The sequence below is a fragment of the Meleagris gallopavo genome, chromosome 3 (genome assembly GCF_000146605.3).
Source record: "Meleagris gallopavo isolate NT-WF06-2002-E0010 breed Aviagen turkey brand Nicholas breeding stock chromosome 3, Turkey_5.1, whole genome shotgun sequence".
Lineage (NCBI taxonomy): Eukaryota > Metazoa > Chordata > Aves > Galliformes > Phasianidae > Meleagris > Meleagris gallopavo.
Window position 1 is genome coordinate 911,375 of NC_015013.2, and position 18,512 is coordinate 929,886.

At 38.6% G+C, this 18,512-nt stretch overlaps 1 protein-coding gene across 5 annotated transcripts in view; it reads left to right on the forward strand.

Annotated features, from left to right (window-relative positions):
- Positions 1 to 18,512, forward strand: part of EZH2 (enhancer of zeste 2 polycomb repressive complex 2 subunit) — a 44,488-nt gene that overhangs the window by 22,410 nt on the left and 3,566 nt on the right. For 3 of the 5 annotated variants that reach the window (XM_010708236.3, XM_010708233.3, XM_010708235.3), the window contains 10 exons: positions 1,744 to 1,884; positions 2,462 to 2,564; positions 3,043 to 3,206; positions 7,896 to 7,987; positions 8,945 to 9,185; positions 9,580 to 9,749; positions 10,141 to 10,235; positions 15,414 to 15,454; positions 16,519 to 16,644; positions 18,195 to 18,373. In XM_010708236.3, the coding sequence (XP_010706538.1) occupies positions 1,744 to 1,884; positions 2,462 to 2,564; positions 3,043 to 3,206; positions 7,896 to 7,987; positions 8,945 to 9,185; positions 9,580 to 9,749; positions 10,141 to 10,235; positions 15,414 to 15,454; positions 16,519 to 16,644; positions 18,195 to 18,373 (1,352 nt within the window). The remainder of the gene's footprint in view (positions 1 to 1,743; positions 1,885 to 2,461; positions 2,565 to 3,042; positions 3,207 to 7,895; positions 7,988 to 8,944; positions 9,186 to 9,579; positions 9,750 to 10,140; positions 10,236 to 15,413; positions 15,455 to 16,518; positions 16,645 to 18,194; positions 18,374 to 18,512) is intronic. The other 2 variants (XM_010708237.3, XM_010708234.3) reach the window with 1 other exon arrangement.

Below are 18,512 nucleotides of genomic sequence, written 5' to 3' on the forward strand. Positions count from 1 at the left end.
TTTCCCCCAAGGCCTTAAAAAATTTCTTCATAATTCCTGCGTTTAACATGGAGAATTTTCTGGTCTTCAGTGTTCAAGGCTTTGAAATGCAACAGTATAATGTTCTGATATATGCCCTACCTTGCAGAAATTGGCAGGAGAAGCGTGCAAAACTGATTATGACAACATTTACAAATGCAATTCAGTAGAAAAACCATTTTTGTTTTCTTCTCTCGTTATTTACTGTGTACTACTATGTACTACTACTTTCATTGGTTATCACAAATTACTTGCTGCTTTAAAAACATCAGTTCTGTAAATCAGATTGAACAAAACTGTCCTGGCTGTGCACTGTATGCATATGTATTCACAGGTGTTGTTTTTCCTTGAATCAGTGGATCTGCCAACTCTACATCCACTCAGAACGATTCGCACAAGGCTAAACGTTTTTCATCGCTTATGAAAGTTAAGCTTGCAACTCAGTAGGAAATATTTGATGATATACCAGTCTTGTTGGTTTACATCAGGCATTTGGATAGCTGGTGTCTTCATACTTCTTGAAGAACATAATAAGTTTTTGCCTTGGGATATTTTTATGAATTTGCTGACGGTTGGTTGTCTTGTCAGAGAACTGATTAGGTCAGCATGTTGAAATTACTAGTAAATGTGTCCTGTTACTAATTTCACCATTTCATCAAATGAGTCTATCTTTAAAATCTTTTTTGACTGTCTTATTTGTCATCATGAAATTAGAACTTACTGTTATTAGGGATACTTTGTATCTCAAAAGTTGAAAGAACGCTTTTCATTTTCCTGATAGTTGTTTGTTTTTTGTTTGTTTTTTGTTTGTTTTTTTTGTTTGTTTTTTTCTTTATAGCCACACACAAAGAACTTAAATGCCATGGAAATGTGTAATCCAGAGACACTCTCATATAGGAACCAGAATTATAAAATATTTCTGTAATTGTACTGCTGATAAGAAAATTCATACTAGCCTGTGTGTACACATTGAGGGTTCTGTTTAAAACATCCAGGTGATGTAGGTGCCTGTTTCCATTGTTTACATAGGAATAAATCCATTAGCTTCCTACTTACATATACCTTCTGTTCAAGTTCTAAAGGACAATGATAAAGAGTACAGCTCCCACATGGCTCAGTTTCTTTTTGAAAAGTAACATCACTAAGCACAGTTTTTCCCTCTCTTCATGATTACGTTTTTGTCCGTCTGTACTGGCCTGTGATTTTCTGAGCTAATAAGCAGATACACAGTGTTGTATCCTTCACTTTTCTCATGATTTTGTTTTGTTTCTGTCTGAGGTTGTGGTTGTTTGTTTGTTTGTTTGTGGAATCTTTAATGGGGGAAGTGGATGCCGTGGAACTACCAACCAAAAATATCTTTGGGGGTTCTCTAGTAAGGATAGCTTCATAGTCTGTTTGCATGCATTGCCCAACTAGCTTAACCTAACCTACAGGAATTAGACTTCTGGTATAAAACTTCGTAAGCAATCTAGTTAGTAAGCCTACTCTTTTATTTAAGAAAACTTTACAAATTTTTCTTCTCTTCTTCCTAGTTGTCACTTCAAAAAATAAATGCCGAGTGCTTTTAACTCTTCTTTGTTCATACAGTGAGACAAAGTAGAAAAAACACAAAATTGTTTTTCATAAATTAGAGGTTTTACCATAACCCAAGTGTAGAGAGGATTAAAAATACTTCATGTGCACGATGTGATTTTTTTGTTCACTCCCAATTTTGCTGAATTTCAGAATGTGGATTTATCAATGATGAAATATTTGTTGAGCTGGTCAATGCACTTGGTCAATATAGTGATGATGAAGATGATGATGGAGATGACAATCCTGATGAAAGAGATGACAAGCAAAAAGATCGGGAAGGTAACAGGATGGGTATGTCTGTCTGCAGACTTCAAAAATAGGACCAAAAAACTCTTTTCTTTAAACACTTGATAAATTTGTTCCAATCATTCTACTTAATGGTTTTCAGATCTGAAGTAACATTATTTTCTTCATCATGTCTTTTGCCATTTAGTTCAAGAATTGTACAGAGAATACTACAAAAATGCTTTTGCCAGTTTTCTTTCTCTGTGACTTGAGACATTCAAATGCTCACAAATCAGTTGGGGATCTAAATATATATATATATATCAAAGTCTTAATAAATAATTTAGTACTCCTCAGAAAATTGACTCGTACTATTCTTAAGCAGGCAGAGTTCTGAATTGCCATCTCCATCTGTTGGTGAAATAATGGTTTCTCCAAATTTTATTAGTGCAGTTCTGTCAGCAGGGAAGATCACTTTAAGGAATTTACTTTAAATTCTTGGTAACTTAGAAATAAACTTTTGTTTCTTTTATTAGGATTTTGGCGAAGTCCCTCTTTTTCTGAATGCCTCTTTGAGGTAGCAAAGGAGCAGAAAAAATAATTTCTTTTGTTTTGTTTTCCACATGTTTTCCTGCTTTGACAGAGAAAGAAAGCCACCCACCTCGGAGGTTTCCATCTGACAAGATATTTGAAGCCATTTCCTCAATGTTTCCAGATAAGGGTACAGCAGAAGAATTGAAAGAGAAGTAAGGGTATTTCATATATTACTAGTTTGCAATATGAAACAAAGATTCCATGACTTCATTAAATACTTGTTGGTAAGGAATCTTCTCCCATCATCTTAGGAAGCATCTATCTTCTGTAGTGATTGTATAACTTCTCACTCCCTCTGAATACCACTTGCAGATGTTCTCTCTAGTTGAGTGAAACAGTGAAGACACGTTCATTAGTCTTTCAAACTAATGAAGAGTGAGTGCTTGCATGTGATTAATAATGTCATTTGTTAGTGAGTAGTATATATGAGACGGTGATGTTCAAGAAAGTAAATGCATGCCTTCCTAACGATTTTATATTAATGAGTATAGAATTAATTACTTGTCACACTATTTGCTGATGAACAGACAATTACCTTTCCTACAATCTTTAAAAAATTGTTTCTAAAAACACAGTGTTACTGCGGCTTTTATTATACTGAATAGAAACCTTGTACTTCTTTCTCTCAAGATACAAAGAACTCACTGAACAGCAGCTTCCAGGAGCTCTTCCTCCTGAATGCACACCAAACATAGATGGACCAAACGCGAAGTCTGTTCAGAGGGAGCAAAGCCTACATTCTTTTCATACACTCTTCTGTAGGCGCTGTTTTAAATACGATTGCTTCTTACATCGTAAGTACTATTGTACTGTGCTTCTGTGTCTTTCTTTTTGCAAGCTGGAAAACTTGAAAGAGCCATGAGATGCAGTACAGAAAGAAAGAGGAAAAGTAATAACAGTAATATGACTGAAGTTTACAAAAGAGTTCTGTCCAGGCTGATGTTACTTTATGGTGGAAACTATCTCTTAGAACACTGAATGTACCTGTTAAGGTGGTTTGTTATCCTTTTTGCATTCAGCAATGCTCTTAGATGTTTTTCTCTGCTTTTTTTTTTTTCCCTCCACAATAGTTATACTTTTGCAGCTTTTGTGGAGAAACTGAGAACTGAATGTATTTCTCCAAAAAAAATTTGTTGTTCAGTAGACTTTCTTCATCTTCCATGACGGAGAATGAATATCCATGAAGTCTTATCTTCAATTCTCTTAGGTTACTTTCTAGCCATGTTTCATCTACCTGATGATTTGAAGAATAGTTTCAGATATTTGAATTTTAGCAACTGTGATACCCTTTCCACTGTATTCCTTCCATGTTGCCCCATTCTTCTGGGGAATTTAATGAGAACTTCAGCAATTACACAAGTTTTCTTTTGCAAACAGTTAAGAATAAGATTCTGTACTGCTATGTGAGACTCTGAAAGTGGAGTCAAGCGTGAAGGGAAACCTAACAGTCAAAGATGAAGTGGTTTGGACTTCTAGTTGAATAATGCAATGCCCTCTATTCAAAATTAATTTTCTCAATTGACTCAACTGCTCCTGTGTATATTAGACTGAGTATATGTACACGTTTATCTGGAAATCTTTGTGCTTTGTCAGCAGCTCCTCGTCTAGCACACATGCATTCTGCCTGCATTTGTACTTCCTGCTGAAGGCTTTGCACAGAGCTGCTTCTTTTCGGTATCCCTTATTTGCCTTTTGGTCTAAAGAGGAACTGGAGTTATTCTCAGATGGGAGGGAGAGAGAAATTTCTAGTTTCACCAGTGTTTGTGGCTTTTGGAGTTGGGTCAGTTAGTTTCACTTTCACCCTGTATTCCATTGGCAGGTCTTGCTTTGAAACTACATGCTGAGAAGCTCTTTGTCCAGCCATCTTCAACATTGTGTGTTGTGTTAAGCTGTAGGTATTGTTTTAAAGTGTCCTGGTTACCCGGGTGACTCATTTTAAGAAGTGCTTTGTGTGGAACTTGGTCTGTAGGACAGGGAAGTGAAGCTGTGTGCTACCTCTTGGCCTGTCCGTTAGTCTGGAGCTTTTGGTGGTGTCAGTAGTTTAACAGGGAGTTTAAATGTCAGTCTAGTTTACCTATTTCAAAAACATTTTTAAGACAAGAATGGAAGGCTTTCTGCAATAGTGTTGGAGTTTTTTGGTCATTTTCTCACTATTTTTTATAACTTGGAATAGTTTTGTACTGTTTACGTAGATATATCTTTATGTAGATTTACCTTTTCTAATTATTTTTTAAACTTTTTAGAAGAAGAGTTGAACGAATATACATCCATAAGTCCATTGGCCCTGCAGGGATGCAAGTGCTGAGGGAGTTGGCAAATATGATTGTGATGCCACTTAGTATTTGATCAATTGTGGCCATCTGTAGAAGTGCCTGGAGAGTACAGAAAAGCAAATGTCACTTCTATCCTCAAGAAGTGCAGGAAGGAGGATGAGAAAAGTGACCCAGGCCACCCTTACCTTGATGTCTGGGAAGACAGAACAACTAACCCTGGTAGGCATTTTTAAGGCACACAAAGTCAGGAGTTCTCCATAAGGATTCATCAAGGGAAAGTTGTGCTTAACCAACCTGATGAGTTTATTTAGTAAAATGACTGGCCTGGTAGATTAAGGAAGAGCAGTAGGTATTGTCCATCTGGACTTCAGCAAGGTCTTTAACAATGTCCCCCATAAGATTCCCATAGAGCAGCTGTTGAAGTGTTGGCTGGATGAGCAGATTGTGAGGTCGCTTGAAAATGGTGGGTAACTGGATCTGGAAGTCAGTGATGAGAAGTCTAGTTGGAGGCCAGTAATGAGCAGAATATGTTGGAGTGAATGCTGGGCCCTGTCCTGTGGGGCATCTTTGTGGATGCCCCACAGGAGATCTGGGGATCATTTGGGGATCTGGATGGTGGAGAAGAATGCACCTTCACGGTTGACAGTTGGGGAAGTGGCTGAATCATGCAGCTGGCCAGAGAGTAATTGTGAGCTGGAGAGGTGTGCCAACAGGGATCTCATGCAGTTCATCAAAAAGGGCGAAGTCTTAAACGTGGGAAGAAGTGATGTAACCCTAGGCATTAGGACATGCTGATAGTCACACAGCTAGACAGAAGCTTCATAGAAAAGGCCCTGGGAGATATGGTGGACATGAAGTTAAGCATGAGTCAGCAACGTGCCTTTGCTACAAGGAAAGCCCACGGTGTCCTGGGCTGCTTTAGGCAAAATATTGCTGGTAGATTGAGGAAAGTGGTCCTTCTCTCCCCCTACCTTGAAATGCACTTCTGGGCTCGTGGTACAAGAGATGAATGGAAATACTTGAGAGATATTAGTTAAGAGCCATTAAGGTGATGAAGGGACTGGAGTATCTTTCTTTCAAGAAAAAGCTAAGAGAACTGGGAGTATTTTTTCTGGAACAGAAGGCTCAAGGGAAGAACTGAAATATGGAATGCAGAAAAGATGAAGCCAGGCTCTTTCTCTTGTTACCCAGTGATGGGGTAAGGAGAAACAAACTTCAGGTTTCTCCTGAACTTTGGAAAGCAGTCCTGTACTGTCTGAGTGACTGAGCACTGCCACAGAGAGATTTTGGTTTCTCCCTTTGGAGAGCTTCAAAAAGTCATCTTGATGTGGTTATGGGCAGACTGCTGTAGGTGGCTCTGTTTGGTCTGGTTTAGACCAGATAGCTGGAAGAGACCAGATCCAGGGGCCCTTTGTGATTCATGGGTCACATTTTAGTACCAGTTACTATGGGGAGTCTGGTGTTACCAGTTCATGGTTTTATAGGCACCAACTCTGAGAGACATCTTTTAGGATGTCTAAGGATGTGTTAATAGCATTTTTCGTTTTGACATATTCTTAAATGCTAGAACCGGCCAACAGTAAATCTGGAGTAATGTCTGTAGTCAACTTTAGGCCATCAGTTTGTACACTAGTAGCATCATTTAAATGGAAAGCGTTGTGTTTTCCTTTTCTGTTATTCATAACCTTCAGATGGCAAACTGTTTATGATAAAAGACTGCCTACATTCTTGTTGCTGGTCGTTTTTAAATCCTTTAAACAAGTCAGTATTCTTTCCAAAGTGTTGTATGCCCAATGTAATCGTTTTAAGCTTTGCCTTGAGCTTAAAAAGGACTAGATTTTAATCTCTTCAGATACTCTCAGGCTTTAGCTGAAAGAAGGAAAAGTGGTGTTTTCAGTAGGATGGTGTTCCACAGTGAATTTCTCCATTCACTGTGGAGCATTGTGTCAAGGCAGTGTGAAAACTATCAAGTGCTAGAAGAGCTATGTTGTAAATCAATTGCCTGGCAGATATTGCTTGAAAAGGGAATAACTACTGAGAAAGTTCAGTCTTGAAGGCACAGTGGTGGATTATTATAGCAAGAAACCTCATGCAGAATCTAGAAATAAGTAGGAAAAGCTATGGTGGTGGTACTGAAAGAGAAAGATGTGAGTTCTGTTAATACAGAAGAGGATGGATTTGTATGGGTTGAGAGGGAAGAGATTTGTTCCTCCATGGTACTTCACTGAGTGATGAAAAACATTACTATAACTTAACTGTAACTGTGTTAAAAACTAACATTTTTAATTTCTGACAGGAGTCTCTTAGGCCTTCATGGAGTGTTAGAGGACAGCTAGTGCTGAGTCTTGTGGTGGTTTTTTTTTAATTAAGCTTCAGTACACTGACCACTTTTTCTTGTATGTGCTGCTGTTACTACATTTATGGGGGAGAAGTATTTATTGGAAGACTTAAAAATATATATAGAATTGTGGAAAACTAATGATATTATTTTTGAAATCTCATAATATAATTTGGGAACTTGAGTGTGCCAGTTCCTATGTGACTCTAGCTGTAGATTTCCTGGTTTTAGTTCAGTGGGGGATTTTAGGGAGTTCCTAATGCTTCCAGTGAAAATGCTCTGTTGAGAGGCAAGTACCATATGATAGAAGATCTGGTAAAACAAGCTCTGGCAAAAATATGGCTGGGGAGCTTAGCCACTCTGTAAAAGTAGTAACATTGCATTTGTAATGTACCCAGATCTGCATCATTCTAAGTCACTGCAGCTTGAGTGCTTTACGGATTCCATCAGTATACATGAGCATTTAAGCCTGCAACTTGGAGAGAGCTTAGTTTTGGTGCTGATAACTAATATAGTAAAAATGATCGTGATGCCTTCCCAGTAACTAAAATGAAAACTGGGTTATTTGCTTTGTTAAAGTTAACAGCTCTGGACACTTCTATGTAAAAAAAGGTAAAAATTGAACATGGGATGCTTACAGCTTGAGAGATGATCATTCATAGGAGAAGCTCTGAATAGTTCTGTTTATCTTGGTGATGGTAATCAAGTTTGTTCTGTTTGTAAGTCAAATGTCAGTAGGTGGCAAGTATCTTGAGGCTTTTTCCATTGGTAAGTCTTGGTAAATCTTGTGTTTTTAATGCTGTTTGAGGTTAGATATCTAATGTATTTTTTAACTTTTAAGACTTGCAAATGTTATTTTCTTGATTCAACAGCATTCCATGCAACTCCAAATACTTACAAAAGAAAGAATACAGAAACAGCATTAGATAATAAGCCCTGTGGACCGCACTGTTATCAGCATCTGGTAAGATAATTTCAAATGAACTGAAAGAGTTTCCCAAAGCACAATTTCTTGTAAGTACACCAAGCTGCATGTGTGTGTTAGGATGTGCTGTGTATGTGAACATGCTTGTACCTGTAGGCTGCTTGCAGTCAGATGTGTCATCTTCAGTTTTTGTGAAAAAAGTGTTAGTCACAAAATGGATGTTTGAGTAGGAATAACTTTCAACTCTGTTAGATGTAGCCTGATATACTTGTAAGGAGGTAGGATCATTCCCTACTAATAGTGTGTTGCTGCCCTTGTGTCCAATCTAGTCAAAGAATTGGGTTTTGCAGACTTAACTCTCTCATAAGTTGCCTATCAACTGAAAATTGGACAGACTTAGTTTGCTGAAGAAGGGTTATTGCCAGAATCTGTCTTTTAAGGAGCACATGATTTAAACTGACAAGGGGAAACGGTTTAAAAACAAACAAAAAAACTCATACTTCCCCTAAATGAAACTACATGTCTAATCTTCTAATGTAAAAACTTGCTATATCTTATCATACTCTTTTCACTGCAAAACAAATGACCATACTGGTGGTCTTTTGAAAATGCAGAATGCTTATTGTTTAGATGCCATGTGCAAAAAGAGTTCTTGTGTTTTGGAGAGACTCTGTGGAACATTCACACTACTTCTGTCACCTAGGAAGGTGAGAACTTACTACTGAACAAATTACTTTTTACTTTGCAGTGAAAGTGAAAATGGAGCTGGAATAAATACTTGGTAAATGTAGATTTATCATTACTATCATGAACATGAATGCTTCTGATGTTAACTTGAATGTGGAGAGACCTTAAATGGCATCAATGTTATGGGTAAATTAGCTGGGATTTGCATACATGATTAAATTTATAGAATAATATGCAGGTATCCCATACCTCAGGCAACAGGTGGAAACGCTCCTAAACTTCTAATGAAAATCAGTGTGTTGTTTTTAGGAAGGTGCAAAGGAGTTTGCAGCTGCCCTGACTGCTGAGCGTATAAAGACACCACCAAAGCGCCCAGGTGGCCGCCGGAGGGGAAGACTTCCAAACAACACCAGCAGACCTAGCACACCAACAATAAATGTGTTGGAATCAAAAGACACAGACAGTGACAGAGAAGCTGGAACGGAAACTGGAGGAGAAAACAATGATAAAGAGGAAGAAGAAAAGAAAGATGAAACATCCAGTTCCTCTGGTAAGGCTAGTCAAAAATTATGCTTAGCTCGACAGGGTGAATCCACCTCCTGCAAAGCAATTTTAGAAACAAGGTGTTTGAAACATTTGGAAATCAGTGAAAAGGCAGAGTAACGACGAGTTTCACAGATCTCTGTAACAAAATGTCCAGATTAACTTAGTTTAGAAATTAGATCTGTAAGTTTAACAGCCAGTGTTACCTAGTTCTGGACTTCAAGAGCTGGGTGAAAGCTGCTGTTTTGTTGTAGTGCTTAAATAAATAAAGCCAACAGAACTCTGGGCTACTCTTTAACTGCAGTTACATAGGTAGGTTATATGATGTTTTTAAAGGCTATAGAAACTCCCTGAAATATAACCTTATGTTGATTCATACTTTAAATGATTCTTTATTACAGAAGCAAATTCTAGGTGTCAGACACCAATAAAGATGAAGCCAAATATTGAGCCTCCAGAGAACGTGGAGTGGAGTGGTGCAGAAGCCTCAATGTTTAGAGTTCTTATTGGCACTTATTATGACAACTTCTGTGCAATCGCCAGACTAATTGGGACCAAAACATGCAGACAGGTAAGGAGGGAAGTGATTACTGAGGATGATAGTGTTTTACTTTTGAAACCTGAAGTACAGTAGTATTACGGTAGTATTAATTATTAATTAATAGTATTAATTACTGAAATAGAAAAGTAATTTCTTTGGTTTTCCCAAGAAGGTGATGATCCAGAATTCATGCTACAATTGTACAGAAGTTAATTTAATTTAAAAACAGATGTAAAACTTTCAAGAGGCTTACTTATAGGTAGAGTATCTATTCCACAATGACAAAAATCATCAACCTTACAGATCCATATTTTCTGTATGTTTAAGATGTTGATTGGAGGAAATAGTAATACTGTAGAAAATGAGCAACTTTCTACTAGTGAGAGATTTATCATGGATGTATTCTGGTATCTCTTGTTAGGTGTATGAGTTTAGAGTAAAAGAATCTAGTATTATTGCTCCGGTCCCTGCTGAAGATGTTGACACTCCTCCCAGAAAGAAGAAAAGGAAACACAGGTAAATCTGTTACTAAATGCCCTTTGCATAACAGAAAACTGGAGATAGAGGAGATCTGAACAGAAGCTATTTTGAAGAAATAGTCATCCATATCCTTCCTTTTCTTTTCAAAAACAAAATTTGCTGCAATAAAACACTTTTTTTTTTTTCTTTTTTCCCCAGACAAAAGCACTACCACATGGGGATGGGAAATGTTACACTTGCCTTCCCTCCTCCCCCTTTTTTAGCATCCTAAACAGACAGATTCTTGAAGGTTTATGCTGCAAATAATCAAAGTGTAGTTTGGAAATACTCTTCTATATGGCTGGTTACAATATTCAAGAAATGTCAATGGATTTTGAAGGAATAAATATTAAATTTACAAGCATTATACCGGTATTAAATAATGACATATTATTTTTCAAATTAAACCTATGTTTTTTATGTTGAAATGTATTGAATCAAAAGATTCAGATGATCATTAAGAAAAAAAATTAACTGTAGGATAGCTTTTTGAGGGACACAGCAGGAATTCCCTTGTTACAATGAGCTGCATTATCAACTACAGCTTCAATTGAAGAAATAGGTTAATAGACTCTTAAGTGCAGCTTCACTTTTAATAATAAGCTTCAATTAAGTACAAAATAAAGCTGTATGTTGAGCCAGAAAGACCTTCTAAAACAATTCCTGTTGAAACTTTAAACTTACTACCTACTGTCAGTGAAATGTAATTTTCTTTGGGAATGCTGAGGTTCAAAAAACAAAACTCAGGGTTATGATCATTTTTATTCTAGGGATAAGAAAATAGGAGATAAATAAATAACTGACTGAAAGTTAGCAAGAACTTTTTATTTTTACAAGGAATAAGTATGCTTTTTTTCAATGTTTCTTATTTTCCCCTTCATCTTTCTTACCTTCCCCTTGCTCATTCTTCCTGTTCTTCCAGTAATTCTAGGTATCTTTATTATTTCCAGCCTTAGTGAAATTCCTAATGTTGATTTAAAAACTGATGGTGGAGTAGAATGTTTCTGTTTTGTAGTGCAGAAACAGCTGATGTAAGCTAAGAAAAAAAATCTACTGAGCATCTGGAAGGAATCGTCTGTTCTGAGCAAAACTTACTGATTTAATATGGCACATTTTTCAAGTTTGGGGGCATTTGCTGGGCTTGGTTTTTTAAATCTGGAGTTAATAGCTACAGTGCAAGCTCAGAATATGCAGCTGGGAATTAGCTTACTTTCAGGTTCTTGCAAATTGCTATGAAAATAATGCCACTATATCTGTTTCTAAAGTGCAACTAAAAGGCTCAAGTGCTCTTTGAAGCTGAAATTGATTGTACAGGTAGCACAGTGACATTGTTTTTGGAGGAGTTTTGAGTCTTTTGTATAAAATAAGAGGTCATGTGCCAGCGTGTGGAGTTTCTTGATATTTTATTCCTACTAGCTGCAACAAACAGGTCTTGTGTGACAGTAATTTGATTTTGAAATGCCTTTCAATTTTTTTCCTCTTCCTTCACTGAAAGGTAAAAAAAAAAACTTTTTTCCTTTAGTTTCATAGAATGTGGCAATCAAGTAATATCTGTTCAGTGCCCAGCAGCCTTTCAGAAAGGAAAAGCGTTCAGTCCATGTACACAGGAGCATAATCTGAGCACGGTGTGAACATGTCACACAGCTGGGATGACTGGGAAAACCACCTGCGAGTCTTTCTGCTGCTTGTTCTGTTTGAGTTTATCCAGTCCTGGAGTAAATCCAGTTCTGGGAGGACCAGTGTCCTGTCCTTTGCTCTTCACCGTTGCAAGAGTCTGATCTGTGCTTTTACCTGTGCTCATGAGGTGCATAGCCTTTGAGGAAAGGCAGCATTCACCGAGGAGAAAAGCAGTTGCAGATGGCTTAGTTAATGGCCTTTTCTCTCTGATTTGACAGCTGATTCTCTTAAGACTTGACTTCAGCATGCATATAGTATCATTAAAGTGAAAATTCTAACCTTGCGAGTGAAACTGCTACTGTTAGCTGAATGACACGTCTCCCATGCCATCTTCTACCCATATAGGTATACTGAACAACTAGTTGGTGTGACTGCACCCGTCGTGGATAGTAAATAATACTCTCTCCCTCCATCCAGTGTCTTTTTAGTTAGATAGCTGGAGTAAGACTGATCAAGAACCAGAAAAAAGCTTTTTATAAAGTGGTTTCTAGAGATGGAGTTTGTGTTAACTTTCCTTGGCTGGACTAATAAGTATTTTGCATAGGAAATAGACAATAGAAAAGCCTAAGAGAACAAAAAATGCAGAAAGCATGGTTATGTGCTGAAAGAAGGGTACTTTGTTCATTCTCTTATGTATTTGTTCTTCCTTGGCTAGGAGCTGACTTACATGCTTGCTTTAACTAATTGGCACTTTTTCCCATGGGTTGATAAGAATCTGATTGTAGTGTCATATAATGCTGCTGCTTGATTTTTTTTTTCTCTCCCTCTCCTCTCTCATCCTCTATTCAGATGTGAGTTTACTTAGTAAGCTTTATTTGAAAGTACTTTTTCTCCACTTTTCTCCTCTTTCATCCTGCTTTCCCTACCTTCCCCCAGACTGCTGCATGTGCCTAAGCAGCTTTATACAATTCTGTATGTTTATGGTACAAAGATGTATGGCAGCAGAGAAGAACGTGAATATTTTTGACAACTGCTGTCATAGTGCTTCTGGAAATGCTTGCTTTCAAAACTGGCTTTCAAGCAGATATCAGTACCAGATGTATACAAATCCACCTGTTTGCTTGGAAATCTGCCACTGAGTTTACAGGTTTTTTTTTTTTCTGTAACATTATGTTGCAAGCTCTTTCTCAACCATCTTCTTGCCTTGACTTCCTAGTTCATGAGATCAGATCTTCTCTTCTGATAGAGATAGCAAATTAGAGGGTAGATGCAAGACATCAGTCCATTTCTGATGTGATACTTAGACTTCAACTTCGTGGACTAGTAAGGGGAGCATACAGCTCTTCCTGACAGACCTTAAGAGTTACGAGAAAATGGATGTCGTGTTTGATTTTGCCAGTCAAACTTATCTAGTTGGAAATTAGTGTTGGCAGCTTCGTGCTGCCATCTGCCACTTCCCTCGAGTCACGATCGCGCTGCACGCAAGCCTTGTTCATTTCTTGCCAGGATCTCTGACACCAGTCGCTGTTAGGGGAGCAGCAAATGATGCCTTTGTCATTGTGACTTCCATACTGATTTCTGTACTGATCCTGGTTGTTAGTATTCTGAACTTACGGTTGACGATGATCTTTGTCATATTCAGATGGCCACTTTGCCATAAAACCAGAAAGTCCTAGCTGGCAACTAGTCAGCAGGTGGCATTTTACACTAAGGTGTTAGGATAGTTGTACGGGAACTGTTGAGTCATGGCCTGAACCACTGATTGATCACCTGGCGGAAGGACGAGTCTGCCCTGGGAGTACAGGGAAGGCAATTCAGCTGTGAAACCCGAAGGGGTGGAGCCTGGCTCACCTCTCCTAGACCCTGCTGAAGGGCTGACTGCCACTGGAGGGATCTCCAGAAAGAGATCCTTCCCCTTTGTGGACTTCTCCCCTGTGAGCCTAGATCTTTGGAGACAGGTGAGCAGTCCCTTTTCCTTCCCTTGTAACAACTTTCTATTGTGTTAGTGCCTCTGTCGTTACGCCTCCTGCATCAACTTCCCATCGTGTCGATTTTTCTGACTGTTATAGATAGTGCTTAACTTGAAATAAATATTCATATTAATTGCTAATGGAATAATGCTTTAAGGAGTGTATTCACGGAAAGCTCTGAAGGGTTTATCATGCTTTTTGGGAAGGATTTGTTTAAAAGCTATGTGTTTTCTACATTTGCCAAAAGCCAGCCAGCAAAAAAAGAAAAAGTTTGATGCGCATTAGACTAATTTAAGTCAAAATTGCACTCATATCAGAGCCTTCTTTGGAAGAGTCGATGTTCACAAATATATGCTGGCACCTTTTTTCTTTTTTTTCTTTCCTCTTCTAGAGCAAACCACTCTTGATAAGAATGTCATCTACTTCTTGTAGTGTTTCATATCTCTGGTGGGTGGTCTTTGGTCCTGTGCCCTGTCCACAGCTTCAGTAGCCTGGATAAGTCTGCCACTGTGTATGGCAGGAAGGTGCAGCACACCACTGAATTAAAGTAGAAATTGAGACAATGGATTTACAAAATAAAGTACTGTGTAAAAATTTCAAGCTGAGGTGGTGCAGTGGGAGATTCAGAAGACAGACTTTTTAAATATTACTTTCTTTACAGATTTTTTTTTTAGTATTACTGAAATTCAAGTGCTAACAAAAATGCATATAATTGAACAAACCTTAAGAAACATCAATTTCTGCTTTAGAGCTAGTGAAACTTTCTGTCTAGCATGTGTTTGTTACCTAAGGCCAGACAGATACTTTTTCTTGATTCCTTGCTCCTGAAACTTGCAATCTCCAAAATAAAGGAGTAATCATGGCTTACAAGTACAGTGAGCTATGTTGTGGTAAGCAAAAGCATGCTATATTTCAACAGACATACATTCCACCTTTTCCTAGCCTCTGCCCCGAAGCAAACTGGCAAAAGCACTGCTTAGGCAATGTAACAGGGAAAGAGAATGCTGAAGGACAGTTTTAAGGCTTTAAGAGAGGTATGTAAGGCATACAAAGTTTGAAGCAGAAGGGAAATGGCTTAGCACTGTGATCCTGTTGGAGATTAGCAGATAAAGGGTGATACCTGGCCATGATCTTGAGGAGACTGCTGGTTGAGTCTCCAGTCCCATGAAGAAAACAGCTGTGAGAATTTCACTCCTCTATTCAGATGTGCCTCTGCAATTCAGTATACTTCCTTCTGCTGCTGCCTGCTTCAGTGCTTTCCTATTTGCAGGTTTTCCTTAAAAGCCAGATGAATTTAAGCCCAGGGCTGGGTAGATGCTGCTTGTCTGTGCAATCTTGGGACTAGTGCAATGCTGAGGGGGGCGGGGGGCACGATTAGTCTGCAGTGTTGGTACAGTCAGCTCCAAGGAACTGGAACAAGGTGCTTCTGCTGCAACCAATTCTGTGGGTCTAGCAGACATTTCTGTTACCAGAAACTTGCCCATTTTAAATCAAACATGGGTACAAGATGCAGAGGACTTTCCCAGCCCACTGCAGGTGGAGTGGAGTTCCTGTCAACTTTCTTGTGTTTGTTTTGTGTTTTTTGCAGGTTGTGGGCTGCTCATTGCAGAAAGATACAGCTGAAAAAGGGTTAGCATCTTTCCATTCAATTTATGTCCTGAACTTTTAAGATCCTACTATTGTTTTTTTTCGGTTTGGGTTTTGTTGTTTTTTTTCCCGTTTTCAATTTTAGGCCATTATATACTTTCTGTAGGGAGCTAGAGATAAAGCAAGCTCTCATTAGAGATACAGTAGAGGTAAAAGGTATCAATTGATTTATATAACTGTTTGGAAATAGTCTGTGTAACTCAGAAGGAGGCTGAATTAACAACTTCTCTTAGCATGTGCTCATAAAGTATGGAAAACAGCATTAGGAGCTGCAGTAAAAAGCAGCATTTGCCTTTAAAAAGAAAAAACTTAAAAAAATTTGTTGAGAACAGTTTGGGGCTTGTAACAACACTAAAAAATTGATTCTTTCCCCTTTCTCGTTGCTGACGGATCATTTTTGCAAACACAACAAATGCTCAGTGCAATTAACAGGAAACATAATCTATATAGCACCAAATTCTCTTCACTGCTTTACACATAAAGCTAGACTTTGCTCCAACAGTCCCTTCTAGCCTGTAAGATGTTGACTTTGTCTGGATTAGAAAATTGGCTTTGGAAAGCTTGGTATTGTAATGGATGGGTGTTACTTTGCCCACGTGTCTGTTTTAAAGTCGATTGTTTGTTCCTCAAGTGTAAAAATGACTTAATGACTTGGAGCATTTGAGCAAATTTATTTTGCTAGATAAAAACAGTGTTACTCTAGCACATGTTTACACAGGAAATTACACTATTGTAGCTTCATTTTTTGGTTTTCCACAATAGAGAGTGTTCAGCTCTGAGTACACTTAAGCAGCTGAGTAATGGGAAGAATAAGATGCACGAAGAAGCGAGCAACTAGTGGTATCAAGCACCTAACTAATATTACATTTTTTCTAAACACACACCTCCCTTCTTTCCCCTCCCACCACTGATGGTAGAACTGGGTCTGTTTGGTTTTGGGCTTTCTCAGTTAAGGGGACTTCAAGGGAATTTCTGCTTTAAACAATGAGGGGAACTGCACGTTGTTTGCACCTTTCATTATTAAAAATGTTGCAATTTTTATTCAGATGGTTCATCAAATCATGTTTACAACTATCAGCCATGTGATCATCCACGCCAGCCTTGTGACAGCTCATGCCCTTGTGTTATTGCTCAAAACTTCTGTGAGAAGTTTTGTCAGTGCAGCTCAGAATGTAAGTAAAAGTAGAAAACTTACCTATAAGCTTTTCTCACTGTTTCAGTATCTTTGCTAGCACTCTGTCTCCCCTGCAGGCAGTGTTTGTGAGAGCTGTAAGCAGTGTCAAACAGTTGAAATGAAAGCACGTGTTCCAGTTAAGTTGGCCCTCTTAATTAGTCATTGAACAAAGTCAAAAGCAGATTGGACTTGAGGAAGAGTGAAGTAAAACTGGAGATGTTAAGGAGGTCTTGGGACTCCTCTGTCTCTACTAGTAGATGTTGTTTTCATTTCCCTCTCTTTGCTAGTCAGTTTGAAGAACATCTCTCAATCTTTTTTTTCCTTTTGCTTGCCTCTTGAATTCAGGAAGGGAGAGGAGAAACTCTCCTCATTCAGCATTTTTGCCACTGAATAAAAACACAATCTTGGCTTGTGTGGTCTGTAATGGAAGCAATGCTTTTCCAAGCAGACATAGAATAGCTTTTACTGAAGAAAGATCTCTAACAGTTCTCCCAGAATTCTGCTTATTAATGGCTGTCATAAATATGTATCCATATGATGATTTATTGTGTAAGATGGTTCTGTTTAAGACCCATCACCTTTTAATTATTTGAGTTCCTGCTTACATCCCACCTGTGCATCTCTCCCAGCTGGACTGATGCTAGAGGTATTTTGAGCATAATTCTTTTTTTGCTCCAAAACTAGCTCAGCATTTCTCAGTTCAGAACTACAATGGGCAGATTGCTTGGAGATCTTCTACTCCCTCTCTGCTGTGCTGAGCCTAATAACATATCCTTTTAAAAAAATGTCAGTGCTTGACAGATTGAATTCTGTGAATCAGCATTTCCTGATGCAAGTCTTTCCTGTTGGTATTCTTCCAGCCATCCCTGACCACAGCTGCAGGTCAGTCCTTGCAGTGGACATTGGCAGTAACTCTGCAGGGTCCATGCAGGTCCATTAGGGAAAATCTCCTCTGAAATTGTGGTCAGGCACTGTAATGGGCTGCCCAGACGGGTGATTGAGCCACCACTCCTGCCAGGTGCCCAAGAAATGTGGAGATAGGCCACTAAAGGCTTAGTGAGGAAATACTGGGGGTAGGCTGGATGATCTTAGAGGTCTCTTCCAACCTTAATGATTCTGTGAATTTATAGTAATTCACAGAATCACAGAATGGCCTGGCTTGGAAGGGACCTCAAGGATCACGAATCTCCAGCCCCTGCCACATGCAGGGCCACCAACCTCCCCATTTCATAGCAGCCCATCCAGACCTGGCCTTGAACACCTCCAGGGATGGACGGGGCATCCACAGCCTCTCTGGGCAGCTGTTCCAGCACCTCACCACTCTCATAGCAAAGAACTTCCCCTTGACATCCAACCCAAATCTTCCTCCTTCAACTTAAAACCACTTCCCCTTGTTTTTCATAATGTCCTATAAAGAAATCAATGGTTATGCTTCTTTTTAATTATTATTATTGTTTACTTTTTAATATCGATATACTGAAAGCTATACTGTTTTATTTTTACTTGGTACTTTTTCATACTTGCCTTTTTTAATCTATTCCTTTGTAGGCCAAAACAGATTTCCTGGATGTCGTTGTAAAGCACAATGCAACACTAAGCAGTGTCCATGTTACCTAGCTGTTCGTGAATGTGATCCTGATCTCTGTTTAACTTGTGGAGCAGCTGACCACTGGGACAGCAAAAATGTTTCTTGCAAGAACTGCAGCATTCAGAGAGGATCCAAAAAAGTACGCAGATAGTTACAGAACTATGTGCCTATTGCCTTTTGTCTTTTTTGAAGTGTTTCTGTATTTTCATACCAGAGGATAGAATTTCTTCAGCTTCATGGTTTCAAACAGGAAGAAATAAATCAAAGCAAGCAAAAAA